Raw genomic sequence first — 19109 nt, forward strand, 5'->3', positions numbered from 1 at the left:
AGTTAATATTTATAGTGATGATTTATAGTTCAGAATTATTAAGACATGAGAAATTGTGAAGCATAATCTATTGAATATTTACCCCTAAAGTGGAAATTAAAGAGATTTATAACTTCCCACAAAAAAAAAATATATATATATATATATATATATATATATATATATATATATATATATATATATATATATATATATATATATATATATATATATATATATATATATGTATGTATATATATTATTATGTGCAGTATATTATATATATATATATATACTGTACATAAATATATATATATTATTATTACTATTAGGTAATCTACCGGTTAAGGTAGGTTTTTGGATGGACGTAATTACCAATTTAATAATTTGTGGCCCCTAGCAAAACACAACATCCTACTCTACATCAGGTCCCTCTTCATCTCTGAGTACTTTCTCCCTCCCTTCATCCCGCCCAACATCCCTATCCTGTTCCTTCCCTTTCCTCATTTGCCCAACATTCTCCCCTCAATTACAGTCTTCAACATCCCGCTGGCGGTCAATAGCCCCTTCAGCCACTTTTCCTGCCTCCATAGGATTGCTCCCAACAAACCCCTCTCTTCGCCCACCATACCAAGTACTTCCTCGTTTGTATTCTTCTCTGTCCATTCCACCTTCTCCATTCTCCTCCACACCCACATTTCAAAAGCCTCCTGTCTAAGTCTATCCTCCTGCTTCAATGACCACATTTCCGCGCCATACATAGCTACGCTCCAAATTAAAGTTTTTACGAGTCTTTTCTTAACATCCTTACTCAACGTCCCCGTCATCAACTCCCTTCTCCTTGTGAAAGCCTCTTTGCCTAGCGCAATTCTTCTCCTTACGTCCCCATTACTTTGACCGTGTTGGTCCAAAACACTACCGAGATACGTAAGCTGTTCTACCTGCTCTAGTTTTTGCCCTCCTAATATATATATATATATATATATATATATATATATATATATATATATATATTAGGAGGGCAATATACATAGGGGTCGCGGTAGTCCAGTGGGTACAGCATTGGACTGCTGATCGGAGGGTTGCGGGTTCGATTCCCGGGCAAGGCACTCTGGGCACCTGCCGCTCCACGCAAGTTTTGTAATTTTTCGGGTACCAGATCTTCCAGGGAAACCATAACCAGCGCAAGGAAAGGAACTGGCCCCCCTACCCTGATGTGTGAATTTTCACATGCCATATAGGTCTTAGTACTGGGTGAACTCTACCATCACCTACCAAACCGACCTTCGGGTTGATTACTGTGTGTGTGTTTATATATATAAACAGGTATATATATATATATATATATATATATATGTATATATATATATATATATATATATATATATATATATATATATATTATTTATACATATATATATAAAATAATATTTTTCATTTCAAATTCTACCATGTGGCCAGGAACAGCGCACATGTTAAACAAAAGGGCAAAGCAATATTTAATTTTAGTTCTCACAATTGATTTTTTTGATTAAATTGGTTGTTTCTCTGTTTAATGCTCTACGATTTAGACTGACAGAAAAAATCTCACTTGAATAAAATTTACTGTAAATGGAAAGTTAATATTTTCAAGCACATTTCCTAAAACAGTGACACAAGCAGAGCAGACAACTTCACATGTCTGATGTTCCTCATGGTTTTATTAATTCTACATCTATGATTTCCTCCAAAATGCTCATAAGGATATCCTACTTTCATGTTTTAAAATTAAGCATCAATTTTACTGGGAAAATTATCCGTCCAATTTCATTGGCATTTCGTTTTCATTCCTCATGCACACCAAACCTTCACACAGAAAGTAAATGATATTTTTGAAGCAATATGCATAGTCATAATTATAAAAATTTCTTTCACTAAAATTTATTACATTATCTTACAGATTTCAGAACCTGAATTAACTTCTCTTCCTTCACTTTTCTGTACAAGGAGATGACTAATCGATCCAGGGAATCCTTTCCCTGCATAAAGTCTTCTAATCCATGCTCAGTGTAGCCTATGCGGTGGTCAGTGATGCGATCCTGTAAAAAATCAAAAAGCAAGAAAGAACTAATTTGGCAATGTCATCCATCAACACTTATAAAGAAAACAAAGCCACAAAAAATGTAGAATGGGATGGATGGATTCAAGCAGCAGGATAACACACAAACAAATAAAACTTCCACAGGTAGATCAGATTAGTTCTGATATATTACATAAAATTCTACAGCACTAATAAAAAACCATATTACATTATCATCTGGATACCCTCATCACATTTCAAGCCAACTTACACACTGATACATCAACAGTTTTAAGTGCTGTCAGAAAGATAATTTTGGGCAAATCTAAACATGCCTATACACCAGCACCAATCACCGTTAAGAATATGTACATAATCAGTAATGCTTCATGTGTTCGTGATAGTGTTTTATTGAATGAGCAATATCCTTGGGTTTGGGAAAGCCTGCTGAGAGAGAAAGTTGAACTCAAAGCTACCAAGAGAGAAATCTATAAGCAAACTATTAATTAGGAATTTTTTTTGTCATGGCACAAATCATTTGAGATGTAAAATCAGCAAAGGAACCCTTGGCAAGAAAACTAGGCACAGGTATTTTGGTAAAATTATCCAGGTAAGGAATCCCAGGCGCCTGTGCAAGTATCATTGGTACCCATGTGGGTTACTTCTAATAGTGCTCACCCCTGCCAATAATAAATTTAATTTCTGAGTAACCTCTTATTATCAAATGTTCATTCCTAAATAAAAATGTCTAACTAGCCATATTGAAACTTTTCCCTGGCTGCAAGACAAACCACCAATCATTACTTGTCACCACTGAAGGTACATTCAAATCTCGGCACTATGCCACTTGTAGGGACTGAGCAAGAGTGGCGAGAGTGGCATAGTAACGAGTGTTTGTAAAAATAGCTTTATTTTCTCAAGTTACCCATCAATATAAAGCTCTTAAGAATCGTCGGCTGCCGTATCTTCTTTCGACGGATCTCTTTGTCTAGCCAATCGCACGCTTGCATCACACTGGGTTTCCCGCTTCTCTGTTGCATGAACTTCCGGACGGTGCTCCAAGCGTAGTGAGGCTTCCTCGACAGTTATCTCGCCATCTTCACTTTCCACCAGCTCCGCACTGCACAGCATCTCCTCCGCAATCTCCTCCAGCGTGTAAGACCCACCAGTTGCGAGGGGCTCGTCAGCTTCGAGAGAGTCAAACAGCTCGATTTACCCGTTCTAGTGCATCTCTTCCTTGGCAGGCAGAGCTTCCCAGATCTCGAGCAGCTCCATATGCTGTGCCCCATTGTGGATCTCCTCTTCGCTGAACTCGGCCTTTGCGAAACAATTCATGATCGTTGTCTTGCCGACCTGCTGCCAAGCACGCGGGGTGACATGTAGAGCGTCGAGCAACGTGAACTTGAACTCCTTTGTCTCGTCCATGGCCTCAAGCCGGTGGCGTAGCAGGAGTTCTTCTTGTGGTAGCAATTGAGGTCCTCTATGATTTATTGATCCATTGTTTGCGAATTGGCTGTCGCGTTGAGTGAGGAGAAGAAGGGGTTGTGAATCCATCGCTCCAGCTTCACCCTGCACTCTCTTAAACGTGATGCCGTGGTGCTTCTTGAAATTGTCCAACCAACCGTGGCTCGCCATCAAGTCCGGGATGAGCATCAGCTCGGCCAGTTTCATCGCCTTCTCATTGATCAGATCGCCATCAACAGGCAGAACAGATTCTGTCCTCTTGCTTGCTTCAGCCACATGAGCACTCCCTCATCAAACTAGCTTCCGGTCGTGGGCCTGCGTCAACTTCATAGTCTTCGATGGAACTCCAGCTTTGATTGCAACCTCGAGAACACCCTTCTTGCTGAGAATGCCCTTCACGGTGGCCCTCTTAACTTCGACACCCCATTTCTTGCTAATCTCCCCACTTGGACCAACTTGGACTGATTCGGCTCCTTCTTTGCGGCATCGATGATCTCCTTCAGCGGGAAGTCGGTTAATTTGCGGTTCTGAGCTGATATAATGGGCTGAATTTATAAAAAAAGATTTCACTGTTGTGCAAGTACGTATCGACTTATGGGTTGCGCAGCTGAACTGTAGTTCGTTGCTTCGCCTTTGGGGCGTGAGTGTAATAATCAAACAATGCGCAGAAATACAGACTTTTTCACGACTCAAGCCTTTTAACCGTCACACAATAGTGGCATAGTAGCGAGAGTAGGGGGTGGCATTTATTTTGTATTGAATTTTGTCGGGACCAAGCAAAAGTGGCACGATAGCAAGATTGGCATAGTAGCAAGGTGACATAGCAACGAGATTTGACTGTATTGCGATGGATAACACCCGTGAATTAGCAAAACCATCAGCTTCTGGTTCTACTGACCTTCTGTGAGATGGTATTAGGGAGGTGTACATAGTGGGGGTGGCGAACCAATGACACATACATTTTCTTACCCTCTGTCACCAATTGTTTCCCAGGAAAATCTGGTATCCAAAAAACGAAACTGCTTGGGAGTAGAAGAACAAGAAGTATTATGTGGAATCGACCTTCGGCCCTTCCCGTCAGTGGCCCAATGCTCAAACCACTGCATAATCATGTCCACCATCCTCGACAGTCAGCTTAATATGAAACAAAGCCTGTTTCGGAGCAAATAGAATGCATTTTATTGAAATGTACCTGATTGAAATTGTAAGTCCTAATCTTTTCCGATCTAGCAGCATCACCGATTTGTTCCTTCCGAGATACAGCTGTGCTTTCATCTCTTTTCTTCTTTTCAGTTTCGTACAACTTTGCTCTCAACCTTTGCATGGCCATTTCCTTGTTGCGGTGCTGGGAACGATCGGTTTGACAGTCTATCGATATGCCTGAAGAAGAAACACTTCAATTACTTTCGAGATGATCAAATATTTTCACATCTTTGAAATTGTACTCTGCAGAGCAACTTGAACCAAATGATGAATGCCTGTCAACCTGACCTCAAAGGTCTGCACAATTATTTTTCATTCATTATTTTTAGCAAATGGAAGGAAATTGGTATTGAAATTGGGAATACCCATGGAACATTCAGAAATATTAAGTGAATAATCACTTTCACTGCAGATGACTGATTCACTTCACCAAGCATGAAATGATGATTCATTTGCCTCAATTTCATTTGCAGCCTTCTTTCTCGGGACTATCCAATAAAATTTAGCACATTAAGTTATTAACTGTATTTTGTTTGAAATAAGCAAGGGCACTTGCATGCATTGGCTACTGTAGACAAAAAGAGACTCCACTATAACCCTATTAGAGTCTCTCCCTGGCTAAGATGGAACTACCAATTGATAGAGAATCCTAGGAAGGTGGTAGACCTTGGCAACTGGAAGCTGGATACAATTATGACTCTACACTTACCTGAAGGAGGAGGCAATGGCTCTTCCTCACATGATCCAAGTTAGAGATCATGAGGATGAGCACATAATACTGACTCAATGACAGCATGAGTTACAGTGACTTTAATTGTCATATGAAAAGCAACTGGAAACTAATATACAAGGTCTGTTCAATAAGTATCGCGACTTTTGTGTTTTTTTCAAAAATTATTCATTTATTCATAAATATCTATTTTGTCCCCTTCAAAGTAATCCCCATTAGATGTTATATACTTGTGCCAACGTTCTTTCCAATCCTCGATGTACTTCAAAAAATCATTTTTCATGATCTGGTTCAGCTCCTCCTTCGATGCAGCCTTTATCTCGTCCATCGTAGCGTAGCGTCGTCCTTTCTGGGGCCTCTTCAGTTTCGGGAACAAGAAAAAGTCACCGGGGAATACGGTGGCTGCGGCATCAGTAGTGCGTTGTTTTTGGCCAAAATTCACGCACAAGCAAAGATGTGTGAGCAGGGGCGTTGTCATGGTGCAGAAGCCATATTGCATTTTTCCACAAATTCGGGTGTTTGTGGTGGATTGCTTTGCGCATAACTTGCAGGTCATATTCCTTATTAACCATTCTACCCTGTGGCAAGAACTCATAATGCACAACGAAGAAAATCCAATCGAAGAAAACCCCAAGCAAAACTTTCACATTAGACCGAACTTGGTGCGCTTTTTTTGGTCTTGGCTCGTGCTGCAGCTTCCATTGGAATGATTGGGAGTTTGGGAGTTTCCACGTCATAAACATAAACCTATGATTCGTCACCAGTTATGACCCTCTGGAGCACAGTTGGGTCATCGCGGAAAGATTAATTAGCAATGTTAATGCGTTGCTGTTTTTGGTCAAAATTGAGCAATTTTGGTACGAATTTCAAGGCAACCCATGTGATTGGTAAAAATCGAATGGCATGAGCCAATCGATATGTTTAGGTCCTCAGCAACTCCTCTAACGGTGATTCGACGATTGGCCAATACTATTTTCTTCACTTCATCAATGTTTTCGTCTGTTGCTAACGTGCTCAGGTGTCCGGCACGCTCTTTGTCCTTCACATCTCCTCGGCCCTCTGAGAACATTTTCTACCACCGATAAACGTTGCTTCGGTCCAAGGTATCTTCTCCATATACCAGAGTCAACATTTGGAATGCGTCCGTGCACTTTCTTTCGTTTTTCACAAAACATTTGATCCACATTCTTTGATTCCTTTTTTGGAACAGGCAAAAATCGAAGGCAAGCCAAAACACGTCCAAGCAAAACAGCCGTCAACAATTAACTGAATATTCAAAATGACAAAACTTTTTGACATAAGTGAGAGACATAAGTACCAACATAACGCCACAAAAAATCAAACTTACATAACCCCCGGAAATTCAAAATTCGCGATAATTTTTAGACAGACCTTGTACTTGCATTTACTATCCTGTCCAATAAATATGCAAACTGAGGCCATAAAAACTTAATTTTGGAAAAGTTAGTTTAAAATGATTTTGTCCCCTTCTTCAAATTACTCTCTCCATTCGTAGGCTATGCCTTCTTATTCCATCTTCTTCTTTTCCACTGTTCATTAAAGCACCCTTGGAAGTCCTCCGCAGTTAGGCTTTTTTATTTTTCTTGTCATTTCTTGCTTTACTCTGTCTTTCACATCTTCCCAGTGATGTCCCCTCAAAGAAGGATTATCAAGGATGATGATTGAATTCTTCGCCAGAAACTGGCGACCAATCAATGCTGAATGTGCAGGTGCATTGTCATGGTGAAGGATCCACCCATCCATCACGTTCGGTTAAACTAGTGTGCACTGTTGATTTTCCTGAATTCAATTCATCAGCTATAAATCGGACAGTGTTTCGACGATCAGTGAGGACCCGCGACCCCACACGATCAATGTTGTGGTCAACACCCGTGGTTGAAGGTCGTACCGGCCTTCATTGGGACAACCTTCAACCTTCATTGAGACATCATCTGCCTTGTCGGCCATTTTTAAAATGCTCAGTCCACTTGGAAACGGACGGTTTCTTCGGAGCATTATTGCCGTACACAGCTGTCAGCATTTCATTAATTTATTGATGACTTTCACCACTGCACTTCACCAAAAAAATTGATGTTGATTCGTTGCTCCGTGATTTCGTCAATTACCATTTTCGACAAACAGTAAAACCAAGGCGGGCAACTAGCACCACTAGTGGGCGGATGGGCTATCAGGCCACCAGATTGCACCAGTTGGCGTATTTTTTGGACAGACCATATATACTTGCCCATATTATTACCCTGAGAATTAGAAGCTCGCCAAGTCTTTGACGAATGAAACAAAATATGAAATGGGACTCATCTACCTAAATATTTTGTACATGAATTAGTCACTCATTTAGAGTTTTGACAAGGACTATCCAACATAGCGAAACAAATCAATTGAATCCACAAAATAACTACCTCTTTTTAATAGTTATGGATGAACATTGACTTTATCAAAGAGTCATATTTCTCAACCCCATGGAAGTGGAAGTCAGTTTTTCAGATTGCTTCAGCCTTGTGTAAGACAGAAAGTGCTGAAAGAGGAAACATGAAAATGGGATGTGATATTTCTGGAATTAAGGAACTGATATATCACAAAGGAGAGTTTTGAGGATGTAGTCAACAGAAGAACAAACTAGATATGTGAACTAAAAGTGTAGAGTCTTGATCCAAAAGGGTCACCCTCAATATTTTAGCGCAATACATCTGATAGAATCAATTTACTTATCTTCCCATCTGTCTTCCTGGATTTCTTCCATACCAATCAATATTCCCAGGACTACAGTTTTGCCAGTGTCGTAGTTGATATCTTTGGCAGTGAACTTCAAACATAAATACGCCAAAAGCAATGCCAACAAAATTGTTATCACAGAAATAATGACATACAAAGAAAAAACCCGAGAAGAAAGGGATCTCCAACGTCATTCTCACCACAAAAGCATACACAAAGAATTACCAATCTTCACTCGGCAACTTGAATGCTTTTTCTGAGTAAATTCAAATCCCTACTGTAAAACAATTCATGCCAGCAGCTCCTGCCCCACCATCACAATTGCACACTGACTCATTGTTAATTACTATAATACTCCAAATCTGTAACTAAGTTCAAGGATGTAATCTCGAAATTCAACGTACACATTGCTTATTCTGACACAACAAGAATTGCACAAAAGACTTAAAGTCTTATTGACTTTGTATTAACAAACATTGATGCACAAAACAGGAAAACTAGAAAGAAATATTAAAAATGATAATACTGAAAAGGTAAAACTGTGATATTTGTAACCATATCAAATAAGAAGGAGGTGTTGGAGGTGTTTTCCCTTCGGTTCTCTGAAGAGGGCCACTTTGTGGCCAAAACACGCGTGTTCGACGCATATCCTCGTTTGCGCTCCATACCTGTGTCCAGATTCTCCCAGAAGTCGGACCCTTTTGAGTGTGTGTGTGTTTCTTGAGTGCTTGTGTGTGTGATTGGTCTGTACCAGTCACAAAGCATGTGCTTGAGAATATCCTGGAATCTTTAACGTGGTCTACTCTACAGCCTCGTGAAGGATTCCATCTCCATCTGAAATTCTTTAACGGGGTCTCACAGCCTCGTGAAGGATTCCAGTCAGGATAGTGTGCGTGTGGCTGTGTGTGGTCCCTGACGCGGATTAATTTCCCGTAAACCACCACAGAGGGTATTCTGGTCGAGAGGTTGTGGTTGGTCCCTGACGTGGTTCCCGTTAAACCAACACAACAATTGGTCAGACGAGAGAGTTGCGACTATTTATTACGGCCATTGGAGTTTTCTTTCCCCATTCTTATTTATCTGAGAGGCCGCAAAGAAATAATATTTCTTGCTGTAACCATGTCCCTTATATTACATCTATTTAGGGTACTCCTCTTAACTAAATCTGCTACAAGCAAATACTCACTAAAAAAAGATACTATGGCTCCAATATCTGCTCCAAACAGGAGACTGCAGCTAATTCCTTATGATACTAAAATCTTCCGGGCTATTTTTTAATAATTTTATGATTATTAGCATCTGCAGTAGCCTACAGGGTTTTGGTATGTCTTTGATGGGGCCAGGCACCACATACGCTCGTATCGTAACTTGCATTACACCAAGCATCCTAAAACCTAATAAATATGATAATAACTCATTATTTTGCTCTGCATAATAGCTACCTTCCTCAATTTCAACCAAAATATATATTATTCACCTCACTCTTCCCGGCTTTCCTTACCATTTATTTCATTTTCTGTTCTTCTCCAAAATCATGCATCAAACCCTTCAATCAATACACTTATTCTCTTGGCTCATTGACTGCAAGTTTCTGCATCATACAAAACTCTATACTCCATATAAAGTTTTCCTCATCTTTTCTTTGCAACTTTACTAAAGGTGCTCACCATCAACTCCCTCCTTTCTTGTGGAAGCTTTTTAGCTCATGTAACTCATCTTTTAATGCCCTAACTACATTTCCCAACACCTTCTTAAATGCTTCATCGATAGGCTGACTGCTCTACCTGCTGCAGTTTATCTCCACCAACTTTGGCATTTAGCTCAACCTTCCTTTTTTCTTGAGAATCTCATTATCTCTATCTTCTCATGATTAATTCTCATCCCATACCTATCACGTTGATTCTGCTACGCTCTGAGTGATGACTGCAACCCCTTGGTGTTCCGGTTAAGTAATGCTAAATCATCATCAAATTTAACTGATTTGATATGTTTCCCATCTTTATACTTTCAATCCTGACTTCAGCCCTTCCCATGTGGAAATGTTTATGATTATTACTATGAGTAATTTACCAGTTAAGGTAGGCTTTTGATGGAGACAAGCTACCAAATGGTAGAGCGACAATTTCCTAGCCTCTACTAACAAAACACAACCCAACATCCAATACTACAATAAGCCTCTCTTCGATTCTGCATACTTCCTTGGTCCTTCATTATACCCAACATCCTATTCTTACCCCTTCCTCGCTCGCTTGCCTAACATCCAACCCTCTATGACAGTCTTCAACACCCCACTGTCAATGAGAATGCTCAGCACCCATCTTCCCCATCCCCGTGGTTTCTCCCAACACTCGCTTCCCTTCCCTCACCATGCCCCACTCCTCTGTTTTCTTGTCTATCCACTTCACCTTCTCCACACCCACATTTCAAAAGCCTTCAATTAATGCCTATCGTTCTGCTTCAGTGACCATGCTTCCGCACTGTAAAAAACTACCCTCTATATCAAAGTTTTGACGAGCCTTTTCTTAACATCCTTACTGGAAGTCCCTGTCATCAACTCCCTCCTCCTTGTGAAAGCTTTTTTGCCCAACACAATTTTCTCCTTTTGTCTCCACTACTTTTGACCATTTTGGTCCAAAACACTTCCAAGATAGGTAAACTGTTCCAACTGTTCTACTTTTCGCTGTCCTATTTTTAATGAACAACTGATCGTAGCACTTTTCCACTTGATAATTTTTTTATTTTACGACCGTTTTTGATGCATTACATCATCATCAGGTAACCAACTCTTACCTGATAATGACGTAATACATCGAAATCCGGTGGTAAAATAAAAAAAACAATGTATCAAGTGGAAAAGTGCTACGATCGGTTATCCATTATGTTCAACTTCCACCAATTAACGCCTGAAGCTACCCAATTTCACCTATTTTTATAATTAACTTTCCCTAGTTGTGTGTTGGTAAAGATTGTCCCCTGTCTCCTGAAGACCTCAATGGCTTTCTCCTTGTGGTCATTCCTCGTACCCAAACCGTAGTCCCCCACCTCATCACCATCTCTTCCTTTGCCTATCATTGCATTCTAAACCCACATAACTATCAAAGGTTTCCCCGAGGCAACACCCACAATTATATCTTCCAACTGATTGCATACCCTATTCACTTCCCCTTCCCTATGAATGCATGATTGCATGTAGACCTGAACAATCACAAAGTTGGTTCCACTTTTACTTCTCCTAATAATATTCTATCAGTCTCTTGCTCTGTTTACTAACTATACTTGTATCTACTTTTTTGTATAGCATTATAAATACCTCTGGCAGACTCTTTCCGCATCTGCTGTATATTACTCTTATATCTATCACCCCAGTTATCCCCATTATCCTACCATCTCACCTCACACAACCCTAAAATATCTAAATTTCCTCTCTCCATCTCTCGTTTTATATTCACCAATTTTCCCACCCTCACCATTGTCCAAACATTCCAAGTTCGGTAACATCCAGATCCTATCAACTAATTTGATCTTTTCCTGCAGCTTTTGTGATGCTACTGTACCTGTCACTTTAAATTTACAAAGAGATGATCTCTCTCAAAAGAGATGATCGCCCCAGCCCAACAAACCACCACCACACTTGGGCGAAACGTACGTTACTTCCTCGACAGCCCTTGTACGTTATATTTAAGTTATTCCTTTCGTAAAATATATTTTTAAATGTCATACATTTATCACTCAACATCAATTAGAAAAATATTATTCAACCATTCAGCAATGTAAAAAGGCGCAAATTATAACACATACCTGAAGGAAGATGAGTAATTCGAACAGCGCTATCAGTTGTATTTACATGTTGTCCCCCTGCACCACTTGCCCTTTTCGTCTCTATTCTCAAATCATCTTTTTTTATACAAATGTCCACCTGGAAGACACAAAATTAATGTTTGCAGTGAAATGATTAATTTGTAGGAGTTAGAAACCTTCAAAACAGCATACTCATATAAATGCAGCATCAACTTAGCTAACCTACATGCCATGCAGGATATTCTCCACAATTAGCATGGCCTTCCATTGCCTTTACTAATGGTGAAAATATGCAATATTCTTACATGAAAATTATAACAGTCAGAACACAAAATAGTACACACACCAACTAGCTGCAAAATTCTCTTAAGACTACATACATGGCAGATACTCCACCTCACATTCAGATGGTAAGAAAAGTCATCGAAAATACTTTAAAGGGAGATAGATTTTGAAATTTTGTACACTCTTCTCTCTTTGTAACATGCCCACATCTCCATCATCATGGAATTATGAAAGAGCAAAAATTGAATCACAAACATTTGTTAGTAAGCTAGAAAACGCTTTGCAAGTATCAGGACTATGGGTTTGAATCTTTTTATATCCATTAAACAAATACACATCTTCAATAAAATATCGCCCTTAGATTAGTGTGGTCCAAATTTTTCAAGAGAGAGCCTGAAATTCTGTGGAATTTCTTCAATCAAATATCAGTTTTTCATCATAGCCATCTTAATTTTAGAGAAACATAAAAGAATTTCATTCAGAAATTGGTAGAAAAATTTAATTCCTTTACAATGATATCAATATGTCACATGAATAGTTCATGAGAAAAATGACGAATAATGTAGATTTCCGCTCTGCCTGATTTTGTCCAGCGCATTTTAATAAATGCATTCAGACTTGCAAATCAATTGAATACATTTAGAAATATGCACAGGTGTTTGCTATCATGCTTTTTCAAAATATAGAAGTAGCATAACCTATTGCTCTAAGATAGCTCAGCACACGGGAATCGTTAGATAATTCCAGGGAATGACAAGGATGAAATAGATACAACAACAGAAAACTCCACATGTATTCATTTGGATTCCAAGGCTAGAGAAAATTCAAGGACTTAAGGAAATGTGGCACGAACAAAACCTGGATTCACAGAAATAACAGGTTTTCATACATTATAAGCAATTGAGCGAGCATTCAAGAAAATAACTTAAGAAAAATGTGATATATCAACAAAGAAATGCATTATAATTATGTGACATCCTAGTGCCCTAGAGGTAGAGGAGTAATTATCAATTAGGAAAGATATGTCTCCTGTCATACCAAACCATTAGAAATTCTAAGGTTTAGAGAGCGGAATAGAAAATAGAAACCATTACAGAGGACACAGAACTGAATGGAAATACCAAGTGAGGAAGATGGTCGATGCATCTTCCTCAAGTGTATATGAACAACAGAATATACTTTTAAGATATTAAAATACTAATTAATGATGACAGTGAATAATGAATGAAGGAGATGAATTAAATCATTTAGAGCTTGATGAATAAATACATGGGAATATGTAAACCTCAGATGAAATGAATTAATCTACAGGTATACTAATCTACCCGTATATCATCCCTAATGAGGACACCTTGAAGGTGATCTATCAATGATTTCAATTAAATTTAGCATTTGGCCCACATATTCCATCAACTTTTATACGAAAAATAACAGCTATTTATATATCCATTTACACAATGTATGAAAATATTTATCTAGAATCATTTTCATAGACAGAGAATTCAAACTGTAAATAAATAGGTAGCTGGCACCTCTGTCGGTTGAGGCAGAACTGCAACCCGAACTGTGCTTGTGTGCATCCTCCCGGATTTCTCCGTAATTGGAATCCTTTGAACACGATGAACTCCGGCTTCATTGCACAGAAGGCCAAACACAGAGCCTTGACCAGAAATAAGTGCACTACTATGTCGCAAACCACCTGGAAAAACATCAACACATTCAAACATTCTACTAATATTTAATAAATGTTTATTATATCTTTCAAATTTAAATAGATTTTTGATTGACAATAAACTTGTAGTGTAAACTGCAACCCGATTTTTATTTCACTTCCTAACAAACAGCACTCAAAAATAACCCTGAATATTTCCCTCATATTTGACAGACAGAGAAGTTGAAGCTTTTATGACAGCTTCCTCTAATGTTTGTTTGAGATTGTAACCAGTTTCATTACCTAACATTGAATACAAATCTGCCACAGAACCAAGACAACCCTTGATTTTTCCCCTCTGGGATAGGTTTCTCTAAAGCTTAATGCCAAATTTTAATGCATATTATTTCCAAAAACCAACACCCAATGAAAACGTGTTATGACCCATTTTTTAAAAATATCTTTATAATTAAGACTTCTTGCATATCGGTGATAGCCAACTTCTGTCCATCAATGGGCAACATTACCAATAGTTTCCTAGTTTGCCAACTGCAAAGGAAATTGTCATAAATATAGAAATTACTCCATGCATTTTCATTATTTTAGACATGTGCAGTCACATAAGGTAAGTCCTGTGGTAGTCCAGGCGTAGCACGTTGGACTACTGACCGAAGGGCCTGGGTTCGACTCCTGTGCAAGCCTCTCTGGGCACCTGCACCTCCACCCAAGCTACGTGATTTTTTGGGCACCAGATCTTCCTGGGAAAATATAACTGGCACAGGGAAAGGAACTGGCCTACCCTGATATGTGAATTTCACATGCCGTACACAGATGGCTTGGTACTGGGTGAACTAACTCTACCATCACCTACCAAACCGACCTTCAGGGGGATCGAGATGGTGCGGGGGCTAACGTACTGGCTTCCCACCCTGAGGGCGCGGGTTCAAATCCCGGCGGTGTTGAATATTTTTCAGAGGTATCTCGATCCCTACTTGAGGTGCTTTGTGGAGGGCACTTTGAGGGAGTACGCCGTCCGTCGGATGGGACGTTAAACTGCGGACCCCTTGGCGCCTTTCGTAAAGAGTAGGCTAATGCCGACGCCGGGTTTCTCTCCACCCTTCATCCTTTCCTGTCCATCCCCTATGGCGCAAATGACCTTAGCTGTCGGTCGCCTCCCCTCAAAACTACTACTACTACCGACCTTCAGGTTGATTAATGTGTTTTTAGCCACATGAAAAACAGCCAACTCAACAAGACAATTAATAAAATCATTGGGAAATATCTAAATTATGACTTGTTATCTCAAGTATCGTTTCCTTCTGCAAAATAATATCAGCGGTTGCATAAAAAGTAGTGCTGGGCCCAATGCAACTCACAATCGGTGCACCACTGCAGCACAGGAACTCAAGAGCCAAACATCTAACATGTCTGCACATGCACCTTTGATATTCACAGGCATTTTTGTTTAAATCAAATGTTTATCATGTTATGGTCACCAGAAGAAAGTGATAGCATTGCTTGTGTAATGATTATCAACCAACAATCGACTGGCATGACTTCAATTTTTAATTAAAAATCAGGTACATATCATCATTAAATTCTGAGGAACACGCAGGTGTGAAAGTTTCTCTGACCTTGTTCAAGTGGGTTAACCACCAAGGGTGAAGGAGCCAAGTACGTCAAAGAGATCAAGTTATGTTATCAATATGATTGGACAAGAAATTTCATTTGGTGAATGAGATAATGTACAAAGTATATCTCATAAGTACTGGAGAACATTCAATGGATCAACCATTATACATGAACCACTGATTTCAATACAATAGTTATAGATTGGGTGCCATCATCCAGCAATTACATATCATAATTGATTTTAAACACCTTCACGTAAGCATGGAAAACTTTCCCTTACCCATTTCATTTACATCCATGAGTGCCAATTCTACATTCCATCCACGGAATGTAGCATAATTGCAATACATATCAAAGAGCTCTCTTGAGAAAAGCATCGCCTCCTTGCCCCCAACTCCAGCTGAAACTTCCAACACGGCTCCACAACTTTCCTGGGGATCACTTGGAACAATATTTTCAATTATCTGTAATTACCAATTATAAAAACAATAGATGAAACTCCATATTCAACCACAGTAGAATATGGTTATCATTGATGAATTTTCATAACTGATTATTGTTTGAACACCAAATATTTTGAGCACATTGCCTAATGGGTAGCATACCAGCCCAGTGAACGGAGCATTAGGTAACTGACCAAAGGGTTCATTAGTTCCAACCCAGGCAATCAATGTCTCTGGACACTCCCAGATTCATTCAAGATTCATAATTTCTTATAACCAGATAATCCTGAAATAAGGAGAGGAACAGACCATCTGCTATATCATATGACTTTCAAATATTACCACACTTATAGTTGGCATGAGGTGAGCTCTACCCTCACCTATTAAAGTAATCTTGAAGATGAATGCTATATTTTATTACCTGAGGGGCAAATTATCAACATCATAAGTGTGATATATTAGGTGAATTTCAATGAGCTAACAAAGAGTGGAATATTATAGTTATAGCTCAAAGGTCTCAGGCATCACTTCGTGGAACTTTCATTTTCAAAACAGAAATATGGTGTCCACTCAAATTTTTTTCATCAACCAACATAGGTTTTGATACTTCATCATTATCAGGGTGAGAAGCCCCGACCCATGTGGATAATAACATCCTCCCCTCCTCTACAGGCGATAGAATACTCTTGAAGTGTGGCAAAAGGTTAGGAAGGAATAACAATGGGGAGGAGAGGAAATGTCTGAAAATGTTGAGAGTAAAATAGGGAGATCAAGACGAGGTATCAGAGGAGACTGGGAAGTAACAACATGATCATTTAAGGGTTTTCCAAGTTGTTTTCATAGCATTTCTTTCCAAAAGCTATTTCTAAATGTACTAATAAGAAGCAGATAGACTAGAATGCAAGTATATTCAAAGGACAATTAAGTCAATCATTAACATACAACAATTTTTGTCACAATAACCCCGGTAATTACAGTGAGACACAGAAATAGCATTTAAAAATAGTATATGAGCAATATTTTTCACAATCATAAGAATTATGCCAATGGCTCCCAAAATTTAGTTTTAATGTTAGTGTGGCAATTGATAACGGCTTCATCTGTGATGAATTTCATTTAGATGAAACCATGCTCAACCGGCCTAAGGAGAATAAAGCAATATATAAATAAATAAATTGGATGCATTCAATGGAGGGATCAAACAAGTGCTGAGAGAGATTTGCTTGTAGCCATAGTTCAGGGGGAGGTTGTAATACACATGTCCAAACTCTTGGAAATGGAATTTAAGGCTTTGTGTATTCAGGGAAAAAGATGAAATTATCCATATCAAGATGATGATGCTAACATTGAAATCATTTCGGCTCTCAATAGTAAGAGGAATATTTTTAAAAAAACCTACGAAGGAGACAGCCATTAAAAAATGTACTATTGAAAATATTTCAGTTGTTGAATATGGAATATAGCTTAAGTTTTGAATTAATTTTCAATTTTAACCCAGCATTTAACATTCTTCGAACTGCAAAGTAAAATTGATGTCATATTTTGAAAGGCTGTTAGTTCATTTTCCTTTTCCATTATTTAGTAAATTTACTTATTTGTCGTGTATCAACTACGATGGACCAAAGGCAGGAGGATGTTAAATGTTAAAATTATGGAAATAACAGTCTATGGTGATTAAGACTATGTTACAACGGGTCACTCAGATGCAATGCTGTCATTATCAGATGTTAGGCAAATATATTAGCTATATTTAAAATATTTGAAAACTAAAATCAAATGTATCACTAAATTCATAGCAGTTACTCACAGTGTAGTTCTTAATACAGTAGAACATAATAAGAACTTTATGTTTGATTATACTTAGGCATTTATACGTCTCATCGAGGGGCATGCTTAACAATATTGGCAAAATTTATAAGGCCCCAACGATTATTTTCATTATTTGCTTGCTTTTGGGTAAAAAAGCCAATAATTGATAGATAAATTATATTACCTTATCCTCGATTTCCTTTATTCTTTTTTGGTATGCTATCATTTCTTCTTTAACCATTCCTTCAAGTTCATCATCACTGCTACCTGTAGGAACAATAAACGGGGGTATAATTTAAAATGTTGGCAATTATAAAGATGAAGAGATTGGTTCCGTTAAGGCATACAGTGCCAAATTAAGGCTCTCAGGTACATAGATGCATATTTTGGCTGGCCATCCAGAATAAATTATATTCGATTAGTACATCAATGCCTCACGGTTTGTTCCAAAATATAGAATGATTTGAGGTTCTGATATACCTCTCACTACATTGGTTTTATCACGATAATTGCAAATGTAATTTAGAAAGTTCTTGACAAATTCAATGGTGTTTCCACAGCTCGAACACCCAGAATACCAAATCGCACCACAGTCCGGTACTGGAGACATGCAGTAATGCGTACCCTCTTTCATTGATTTCAACTCATCCGCATCAGCAACCAAAGCTTTTCTCTCATTGATTAAGGCCACGATATTACTCAATTCGGCAATTCTTTCTTGGGCATCGGAAACATCTGTCCTATCTTCTTTGCTCTGTAATATCTTAAATTCTTCAACCACAGAGCTAATGTAGTTTTGCACGTCTGGATTTTCTAATGTTATCTTACTTTCAGAGGTATAACTACAATTTCGTTTTTGTAGGGAGTTCCACACACTAACTACATAGCATGATTCCTTCCGAAAACAGCTTTGAATTATACAGTTTCCTTTCCGGCCATTACAAAACTGCAAATATAATTTAAAATAGCATGGTAATTTGCGTGATATCCCATTCATTATTTAAGTTTTAGCAGAAGAGGGATTTCATAAAACAAATGTAACATCGCTGCCGTATCATTTCGAAATATATATACGATTACCAATTGTTTTCGACGAAACAGGGACAGAATGCGCGAAATCCAAAAGTACTGACCGCCGGTTGTGCAGGTAATATGTATAATTTATTACTATACTACAACTACAGAACATATTTTCCAAAGCCATTTAAGTTCATATTTCTTATATTGTTCTTTTCTGAGCATTTGTTTCTTTTTCCCTTGTTACTTCCGGTAAAGGGGGAAATATGAAGATAGTACAATCAAGAATTATGAAAAGCCTTTATG

General features: G+C 38.5%; 1 protein-coding gene across 3 annotated transcripts in view; it reads right to left on the reverse strand.

Moving 5' to 3' along the window:
• Positions 1–18836, reverse strand: part of mRF1 (mitochondrial translation release factor 1) — a 60788-nt gene extending 41952 nt beyond the window's left edge. For 2 of the 3 annotated variants that reach the window (XM_071598183.1, XM_071598182.1), the window contains exons 1-7: positions 18411–18836; positions 17971–18053; positions 15815–15998; positions 13784–13950; positions 11967–12084; positions 4695–4882; positions 1929–2057 (exon numbers count right to left, since the gene is read on the reverse strand). In XM_071598183.1, coding sequence (XP_071454284.1) covers positions 1929–2057; positions 4695–4882; positions 11967–12084; positions 13784–13950; positions 15815–15998; positions 17971–18053; positions 18411–18783 — 1242 coding nt within the window. In that variant the 5' untranslated portion in view covers positions 18784–18836. Of the gene's footprint in view, positions 1–1916; positions 2058–4694; positions 4883–11966; positions 12085–13783; positions 13951–15814; positions 15999–17970; positions 18054–18410 lie in introns of all 3 variants that reach the window. The other variant, XM_071598181.1, reaches the window with a different exon arrangement.
• Between the last annotated feature and the right edge of the window lie 273 nt (positions 18837–19109).

Source organism: Hetaerina americana, unplaced genomic scaffold, assembly GCF_022747635.1.
Source record: "Hetaerina americana unplaced genomic scaffold, ioHetAmer1.1.p SCAF_10, whole genome shotgun sequence".
Classification (NCBI taxonomy): Eukaryota; Metazoa; Arthropoda; class Insecta; order Odonata; family Calopterygidae; genus Hetaerina; species Hetaerina americana.